Source organism: Cupressus sempervirens, chromosome 5, assembly GCF_028749045.1.
Source record: "Cupressus sempervirens isolate cs-2001-9-10 chromosome 5, ASM2874904v1, whole genome shotgun sequence".
NCBI classification, from domain to species: domain Eukaryota; kingdom Viridiplantae; phylum Streptophyta; class Pinopsida; order Cupressales; family Cupressaceae; genus Cupressus; species Cupressus sempervirens.
Genome location: NC_143122.1, coordinates 552,259,793 through 552,269,884, shown reverse-complemented (window position 1 = coordinate 552,269,884; position 10,092 = coordinate 552,259,793). Strand labels below are relative to the sequence as shown.

At 33.0% G+C, this 10,092-nt stretch overlaps 1 protein-coding gene across 2 annotated transcripts in view; it reads right to left on the bottom strand.

Annotated features, from left to right (window-relative positions):
- Positions 1-2,023: 2,023 nt before the first annotated feature.
- Positions 2,024-10,092, bottom strand: part of LOC149557124 (presequence protease 1, chloroplastic/mitochondrial-like) — a 133,985-nt gene continuing 125,916 nt past the window's right edge. For both annotated transcript variants that reach the window (XM_089831845.1, XM_089831846.1), the window contains exons 13-19: positions 5,756-5,839; positions 5,526-5,623; positions 3,330-3,594; positions 3,066-3,228; positions 2,713-2,893; positions 2,505-2,576; positions 2,024-2,380 (exon numbers count right to left, since the gene is read on the bottom strand). In XM_089831845.1, the coding sequence (XP_089687971.1) occupies positions 2,239-2,380; positions 2,505-2,576; positions 2,713-2,893; positions 3,066-3,228; positions 3,330-3,594; positions 5,526-5,623; positions 5,756-5,839 (1,005 nt within the window). In that variant the 3' untranslated portion in view covers positions 2,024-2,238. The remainder of the gene's footprint in view (positions 2,381-2,504; positions 2,577-2,712; positions 2,894-3,065; positions 3,229-3,329; positions 3,595-5,525; positions 5,624-5,755; positions 5,840-10,092) is intronic.

Below are 10,092 nucleotides of genomic sequence, written 5' to 3'. Positions count from 1 at the left end.
ATCCATGTTTGAGGATGAGGCCAAATGTGATATGTGGATGTAGAGTTTTGAGCCTACATCAAGGCATATAGTTGAACTAGGCTCATATGAAAGAGATAGGGTTTTAGCTCCTTTGACATGCTTAGAAAGCTACAATCAAGCAACAACGACCCTATAAAGAACCTAGCCATCTTTAGCAAACCAATAGATTAACAGAGAATAAAAACTCTTTGTAATCTCAAAAGCTTTGAGTTATACAATTTAATATCAAGGTATTTGGTTTATGCAACTATTAATCAATTTACACTCATGTTTGGCTCCTATCTTTTCCTTAGATATGGCTGATTTGCATCCAAGAGATTTTATATAAAAGTTAGTGTAATAGACTTTTTGATCCATTTTGATTAAGTGGCATGTATAATTACTAATAATATTGATATATATAAACTTTTGCTTGTCAACCTTTTATCTCTAATTAATTTTGGGAGGGCTTCATTTACTTGATAAACCCAAAATATTTTTAAAAATAAAAACTATAATTTATTTAAGAAATCCTTCAAAATTATTAAAGTACTGTGAATTCATTGAAAATATTTATTGTTACAAAGGATATCAATCATCCACATAAATATGCTTGTATATTACACATCAAGCTTTAGCCAACCCTATTCAACTAGTCATCTCCATAAATATACATCATGTTTCTTACAATTTAAAGTATGCACACACATCAAACACTCTTATAATCGAAAGTACACTATCAAACAAGTCATCCACTAATACTTAGTAGAGTGGTTTGCATAAGGTACAACCAATTGAACAAACTTTTATATTTTCCAACAAAAAATAATTTATACATAAAATGCTTTGGTTGCTAAATCAATATATTTATTGTATATTTAAACTATATTTTAGTTATGACATTTTTATTTGTTAGTAAAAATTACTAAAAGTATAACTATATCTAGATATTTTGCAAATACATTTATGTGTACTCAAACTTCTTATTAGAACCTCAATTTACATTACCACTATTTTTATTAGAACCTCACTTTACATTACCATTATTTAACTACTCTAGTGATATAAGTGATATAAGAGTTGCAAAACTCTACATGGTTGATTAAGGATCTTCTAACCTTACTGGGGTTACCTTTTCATCACCATGTTATATTTTTTTAAATCGTTCTACTCACTATCGTGTTTATATATATTGTGTTTATATATGTTCATGGATTCCAAAGCAATAAGTCTGCATTTCAATTGCAGACTTATACCCATGTACAGTCCATTCATTTTATCAATTTGAGTTTAACTTACAAAGTTATTTCAAAAAGTTAGATGCAGCATGTTGCTAAATCCCGATAGTTGAAAATGTGTAAATGAAAGAGTTTGGCTTCTAACGCTATCCCTCAACATGAGACTCCTCAATGAAACGAATAGGGTGAATTAAAATCGCAATGACGTCATTCACATCACCGAAATAGAAGAATTTTTTGACGCCATAATTTTGATGAAATATCATTATGATAAATGTACACAATAATACCATTCAATAAACTTCCAGTTGACTGATTGCCTTATAAAACTCAACTTCTTTACGTATGCTGAAGCACTTTCGTCACCTGCAATTTGCTATGTCAATTTGATGCACCAGTAAACTATTGTACAAACATTATTATACATTTCTTTTTAAATTCTCTATAAAAAAATACTGGATATGATTGTGACCACCTTAAACTAAGCTCTCTAAGAATTTTTCTTATGGATGAACCCTTGACTTTTTAATGCCATTTTATTGAAAATCATATTTTTATAATATTAACATTCCTGACATGTTGCTTGCCATGAATTCACCCATTGGAATGATGAGAATTCAATTTGATAATATGAGGAATAGCAGTTATCTGAATGTCTGCAGTACTTTATTTATTATTTAATCCAGATCTAGTACAACCAAAATAATCAAGTGCTTTATGTCTATCATTGTCTAGTGTCTTCTAATATTCTCTGACCAAAGCATATGCAATGAGTTCCGGACTAATTTTAATTAAACAAATGTTGATTATGGATTTATCTATTAAATAGAGAATCAAAGAGATTATTTTACATGGAAAACTGTACAGCCTCAACTAATATTCATGCTAGCAATGATCGACTGACAAACTACAAGATGCTTCATCGTGCAGATCAATAGATGATCATGCATCATTTGTCTTTACTTATAATGGAGAAATAAATACAACGTCCAACTATAGTCTACAAAACTTTTTTCTCTACCAGGAAGTTGGGCCTTTCTTGGTTAGCTAAAGCAACATCATTGGACGATGCAACTGCAACAACTAGTCCATTGTCTTTCACAGCTTCCAGTACATCGGCAAATTCGTGGAAATCCTTCACACTGCAAAAAAAATTCAACAAATAGGTATTAGAACATTTTATATTAATTATATATCCATATCGCATGTGCATACATTTGTTTATAACATCTCCCCAGAAAATGTAAAAATCAGTAAGCTGGTGACCTGGTTGACAATATTTCTTCCCGTCTCCTTTCCCTTTCCTCATCTGTGATCCCCAGTAAGTATCGCATCAAGCTAGAACATCACAATACAACAAAGTACAACATTTTTAGTGCTCAAATAAAAAAATGAAATGATGAAATGCACTAGTTGTATATCTAGTTCACAAAACAATATAAATGAAAATGTTTATCAATAAAATATAGCATACCTGGTGTATCCTTTTGCATCTGGTAGTTGATATGAATCAACGTCGCCTATAGTGCCAATTATGGCTTTTGACAAAGTATCAGCATCTAAGTCCAGTTCTCGAAGGAACTTGGCAGTTCCATCATAGATATCAAGAGTCTTTAGTAGATTTGGGTCTCGATAAGACAAGTAAGAGAAAACTCCTAGAGGTCACAAATAGAGATGAAATTAAATGATTTTAAAGGAACATCACACAAATTAAAAAGAAATGGTTCATTCTTTATGAAATAGATTCCCTATGAGGTGAGGTTAGAACTCTTATCAAGCTAAAGAATCTCAAGCATACAGTAACAATAAGGAATGATAAGAAGACACCTGAATGTGAATCTAGATCACAAAATCCTCCATATGCACCACCGCTAACACGTACACGATCCCACAACCATGTATTTCCAATATACTTGGAGATGACATAAGCACTGCCCCTTAGATCATAACCAGTTTCATAGATATTTGCTGCTTTTCCAACATAGTTTACCTGTCACAATATTTTATTAACTCATCAGAGATTTGCATCATTATTATTATTCCAAAAATTTATACATGAAGAAAGTAAATTAGAGTTAAAACTAAGACAACCTGAGTAGGAATTATTAGAGCCTCATTGACTGGAGGTAGGTGACTATCCCAGGCAGGGATCGCCATAGTGTTTGTATCTGGAAGGGCGCTGAGAAAATCTGCTACATGTTGCTCTGCACTTGTAAGATTTTTCTCATCAGCTGTCAGGTTGATTAGTACCCGTTTCCTTGAAAATAGAATGTCGCGTATCTCTTCAAGAGAACCTGCCACTGTTGACCAGTCCTCCTCAACTTGTTTCTCAAGTTTTTGTAGAAAATCCATATAGCTGAAGAGCCATACGAGTAATTAAAGATGGATCTTGATAGAATGGAAATTGTATTATTTTTGCAAAGCATTAAAAAAAAAAATTTCTTTTCAAACACAACAAAATTTTGCAACACATCCATTTCTTAAGCAGGATCAATTCAGATGCATCCATGTTCAGAGTTTTGTAAATTCATTATTAAAATGCATATAACAATCTAAAGTAAATTTATTTGAAATTCTTTGTCCCTGTGTAGTCTGTGCTTGAAGGCTTATGAGTAGCTATACTGTTCTTTTCTTTCAAAAACTATATAAAAGAAACCAAATAAATACTCAGTTTGCAATGGCCATAGACCTAGTAGAGGCATTTGATTTAGGGGAAGGGTAGATAATAATGCTTCTTCAGTTTGTATGGGACATGATATTGGTAATTTCGAATATGGAGATCGAGAAAATATATGATACTAAAATGTCACCTAAATCTCAGTGATTGCAATATTACAAAGTTGGACCATTCTAATGTACTAAAGCCACCAGCATAAACTTATGCGTCAAATTACAGACTGAACATCAACTCTCTGGACACTAATTTGTGAGTTGCTCAAACCTGACAAAGAAAATTCGAAAAATTACTCCTAGGACATTCAACTTGCAACAGCCATTCTTCTCCATCTAAGATTGCAGACTATCAAAGGGAGCAGATGCTCAGAATATATTCCATTTCACCAAGAGATCAGGTTCATTGGGCCTCTTTATACATTGAAACTGAACAAAATGTATGGTTCATATTGATACAGAAACACAAACCATAACTTGTACATGGGATGATTATGTGGATTAGTTCCTATTACATCATTACAGGGTAAATCAGAAAACCAGATTGAAGAAGGATGAAAGGTAGACAAGGAAAAGGCTAGAATGGGTGAAATAACTAAAGGTTTTGGATTCAATCATTCAGGTACAGATGAACAGATTCCATATGCTTTCTTGTCACTACTTTGAATATCCATGGGGCCTTTAGTTACTTTCTTATTTCTTTCTCATCACGGCCACTACCACAAAGGGCTCTCATACCTGTCAATGTATGCAATAAGGAAGTTAAAGAGTATGTTCTGCTAGTTGAAATGCAATGTGTTGGCTGATTCCAGTTTTTCTTCATTGTTCCTAAATCTCTCCAAAAGATCTTTGCTTGTAAAGGCATCTTCTATTCATCAAAGTTATGGACTTTTCTTGGATTGAGGCAGTGCTTTCGATAAACCCATATGTGGCAGCCAAAGGTTGTTGATTCATGTCTGATGTCACAAACTTAGGGGACAAGACACCAATGGTGAAGGAGATTCAATGATGTGGAAGTGGTAAATCATGGTGAAACCCTAGGAAACAAATTTAAAATCAATCATGCGTACTTGAATATGTGGATAACGCTCCTTTCACTGAAAACCCACTCTCCAAGCCCTGTCTTATACAAGATATGTGATTTCAGATGCTTTTAAAACCCTAGGATATAGCAGTGATACAAAAGACTCAAAAATCTTCACATGGTGACCTTTGTTAGTGAAAATCTGCAATAGATTTTGGAATATCTATATTTAAGGAGTATCCTTCTTGTTTGTTTAATATCGTTTAACATTTCAATCAAGCAAACCCTATAAGAACAAGAGATAAGGTTGCTTTGGAATTAGGAGAAAACAGTCAACAATGTTTCTCAAGCAGAGTTTCCTTGGTGTGTGTTTTGCCCAATTTCTTTTTCTTGGAGCTAGTAATAATGTTTCTAAACATTATTTATCTTCCTTAGCTCCTGTCTATAAAATCTAGTGATTAAGTAGTTTCAGAAATAAAATGTTAGCCCCATGAACAATTCACAACTCTCTCATAAAATTTAGGTCAACTCACAAGGTGAAGCCAAAAACTATTATTAACAGACTAGACAGATGATATTAGTCAGGAAACAACCTGAGACCACCCATTTGCTCATTAACCCAGCCTGCAACATTTAGCTTTGCATCAAGCCTTGCAGCAGCTATCCCGTGGCCACCACCTGTCAGTTTACTCTAGAAAAGTGCACGTAATCCAACTCAAATTAAATAAAATAGAGATCCATTCTTCTGAATAGATTCATGATATAGGTTGAGACTTCATGTAATTCCATCTCTAAGACCTACAATAAATGTTACAACACATACCTCCATTCTTGCTTTACTTTGCATAACAAATTGCTTGAAACGCTGTTGGTCTGTGAATTGAACGTCCAAGATAATAGTGCGAATCTGCCAGAGATAATAATCATTTCGAGGTTTAAACTAATTTCTAACAATTCTTTGTTACCCACATCTCATTCTTTTCTATGTCAAGCAATTGTTTCTGTATAATTACTATTGCTGGAAGAGATACCAGAAAATGCAACAAAAATAATGTTTCAAGACTATTCAATGTTTGAATATATAGAGAGTGTGAAAGCAGGAAAAAGAAATTAACTTGCAGGAAAAAAAGCAGAAATCAAATTTAGACTTATGGTTTACAGGACAAGATTACACCCAAAATAAAGTGACATAATTTTCAAATAATTAAACGCAATTTTGCCCATGCTTCCTAAGTACTTAACACAACTTAAGGTCTATGAGACCACAAACATGGGTTGGTTGTAGATGTAAGAAAGAATCTCAATCATCCATTCTGTTTGCCTCGTGCTATCACTCTTCAGTGTTTCCCTATGCATTAAGAAATATGAAATTGCCATATTCAAGCATTAAAAAGAGCACCTTCACTGAGGTCCTTGATCTAGCTACCAGTCTTAATTGGAGGAAGGAAAAGTCACTTTTAGTAAATGTATTTTCTGATCTCTGATAGATATGTTTTCGAACATCTCACCTTTCATGATTAAGAATTATGTATAGTATGTACATTGTAGACAATATTGACTATTTCTTCATAATCATTTATCTAGTGTGACCTTTAGATGAAATGAATTGTATTTTCTTACCTATGGGAAAAGAAAAAACAAATTCAATCATGCAAATTTATGACTGCATTATCATTTATTTATAATATTATATTAAATGGTGCTACAAGTATTATATATTGGCACATTTTTGGTGAATCACAATTGCCATGCTTTATCTTATATAGTGTCTGAAGCTTGAACCAATAGTAATATGCATAATTTAAGGAATTTGTTACATTTCTGGCTTTTCCTTGCATATTAAACTCATCAATCGTGTTCACTGACACAATATCCTTTGCCATCAAGTTTCTTGTTTCTCATTTTTTGCAGCATATGAATAATAGGGGTCACCTAGACATCCAAGAGACCCATCGATCCAAAGTTCAATAACTAGAACTGGACAAAAACTTGGCAGGCTGAAATTTCAACTGAAACTGAATATATTAAAAACAAAAATATTTTTTTTTAAATGAACTATAAAAACGCTCAATTTAGAGAGCATGTAGGTTGTTTCTCTACGAATTTAAGCCCTAATAAAGAAGTAAAATTGTAATATCCCTTTGTTGTGGCCTTTCCAGTGGTCTTTGAGAACTCCAACATTCTTGGAGAGAAGTAAAAATTTTGGGACACAAATCTGAAAAATGGCAGTGAATTCAGGAAATCAAGGCAAGTCTCATCATACTAACCGAATGTAATTTGGACATTTTGGGAGCATTCCACATTTCTTGGAAAAGTCTGCTATTTTTCGGAAGCACCAAAATTCATCGAGTTTGATATCTTGCAGACATAAGAATTATGTTGGCATGGTCGGAACTCATAACTGGCCTGTTTAGTTTTTTCTAAAACTTGGTCCTTGAGAGGAAACATTATTATTTTAATTATAAACGATCAAGTGACTCATATGGTTCAAAAATAAATTAAAATTAAAGTCAACTCAAGTCTTACCATAAGGAGGGAAAATATGTTTTTTTATAGAAATCTAATAAAAGACTATAAATATGATTTGTGGAAAGATTCCAATCGGTTATAAAAGGAGGTTAAGAGAGATGATTTCCTCATTCTTCATATTCTGGGTGTTTGATATTTTCTTGAAACACCAATGTGGAGGCTGAACAAGTTTGTTCAACAACCCCCTAGGATGATAAGTGAAGATTGGCATTGCAAGTGAAACATCTCCAGCGAAACTAATATGAAGAGTCACAGTTTGTGCTGAAAAGGATACAATTTTGCAATTAATTTGTGAGAAATATTTTTAGTATTATTTTATTCGTAGAAGTTTGGAAATTACAGGTAACAAATTTGATTAAGTTTGCAGGCAGAAACAAATTTGTAGATAAAGAAAATTTTGTGTGGATCTTTGGATTTGTGTACCAGTTATACCATCCGCCAACTCCATTGGAATTTCTATTCAATAAAATTATTGGTCATTGCCTACAAAAACGCCTAGAAGTGTTTATATATACAAATCAGGAAAGCTGCCATTAATGGAGATATTCTTAGAATATATATTAAATTAATCACTGCTTGTACAGACAGCAACAAAATTCTTTATAAAATATGATCTCTAAATTTAATTTCTGATTTGTAACAGCCTTCAAATGTCCACATTTTCCAGTATATGGAGCTCAATAATATTGTTTTAAGTCTTGACCATATGCATGAGTGTATTTGAGAAACAAGGATTTGTGTGATTTTGTATCTATCTCAATGTTATCAGCACTCAATAAAGAAGATGATTTTTATATCAGCTGCTTTCACAAGTTAAGATTGCATTGTGTTAACATCGTAAATTCCTCCCACATGCTGCTAAACATTAATTAAATAATTTATTCCAATACTGAAGTTACTCTCAGTTAGGGAAATTCTGCATGTAGTGCATGAGATTGTTTATAGCCTTTGCTTCTATTTTTAGTGTTCTAACTCTAGTTTCCAGATCTCATGGAATTTGATCAAGACCTCTATTTATTGGGGTAGAAATGCAATGATATCTTATCTCTAAAGAGTCTAAAAATAAAGACCGCAGAATTTGCAGATCACAATTGAGAGAGGACAAAAGCCACACCAAAAATGCGGCTCATAAAAAATGACATCATCAAAGTTGAAAGAACAAAGACAAGCTGCTATTAATGCAGATGCCAAATCTAGAAAGAGGTGAAGGTAATCTCTTTAAACTTTAGAGAGAGATTGAAGATTCCAAAAGGACTAACTTTGTCAAAGGATGAGGCAACCTCTAAAGGAGGTGGAGTCAGTCCCATAGGAGGTGATTGAAGTCAATGGGAAATATGTCCACAAGCAAAGAAGAGATCAGACCAGCAAGAAGCAAGGTTGATGAGATTGAAAGATCGTTGTCTTTAAAGACAAAGCTATCCTTGCCAAGTTTGCAGTAGCAGGAAGATGACAGATCGGATCACGTTGGTTAGCATGAAATCAAATCCAAGTCTTACAAAAGGCTTGAAGGTGCTAGAAGCAAAGAATTCTTTTATCCAAATGGAGATCACTGCAATAAAGCATCACAGTAAGAAAGAATCCAGCTAAAGCCAGAAGAAAAATAATTGTTTTGTGTTGCATGCATTAGTGGTTAAAATTGGAGAAGGGAAGGGATGTTAACATCATAAATTCCTCCCACATACATGCAGTCTTGTTTAGTCTTGAATGGAGCTAAAAATGAATTAAACAATTTATTCCACAAAACTGAAGTTACTCTCAGTTAGGGAATTTCTGTGTTTAGTACATAAGAATGTTGATAGTTTTTATTGCTATTTTTGGTGTTCTAAATCTACTTTCCAGATCTCATGTAATTTGTTCAAGACCTCTAGTTATTGAGGTAGACTTATAATGATTTCTTAACTCTGATTGATATGATCAGCTGATCCATGATCTATATGATCACGAATCCTTTGTATTCAGGTTTGAATGATAGAAGTTTTAATCAGCTTTTAGAGCAATTTGTGTGTTCTATTTTATTTACTTCATGTTGGCCAACTATTTGCAGCTATTCTATATTGTAAATGTTGGATGTTCTATCAGTTGTATCCATGGATTATTTATTACGTTCGCTATTGCCTATTTTAGATTATTATTTGTAAGGATATTTAGCACATTATGTTATTTGTTAATGATTTGATGAACCTGTGAATGTGCAGTTCACCTTTCATTTCATGTATACATTCACCTCATAATACAAAGAAAGCATTGTCTTTTGCATGGTGCAATTTGGTATGGTATCAGTGCCTGAAGTGCCTGCCGAAAACATTTTTCCTACCATTGCAAAATTCAATTCTGCGATGTTTTTCATGTTGCTTTTGTTATATTGGCACTGTCCATAAGACTTTAACTCACAGCTTTAATCTCTTCTGTTTAGTTTCTAGCTCATATATCTGTCCAAAAAGCTGATCAAATCTTTTGCTTCCACTGGGCAATCCCAACCTCCCACAATATGCAGAATCAGATTTTTTTCAGCACAGGATACTGCCAAATGCTTGTTTCAGCAGGTCTGAATTTACCTAGTTTTTATAAATTTAAAATTCGAATATGCTTTGATTTTTAAATTATGTATATATTATAAATTACAATTTAATT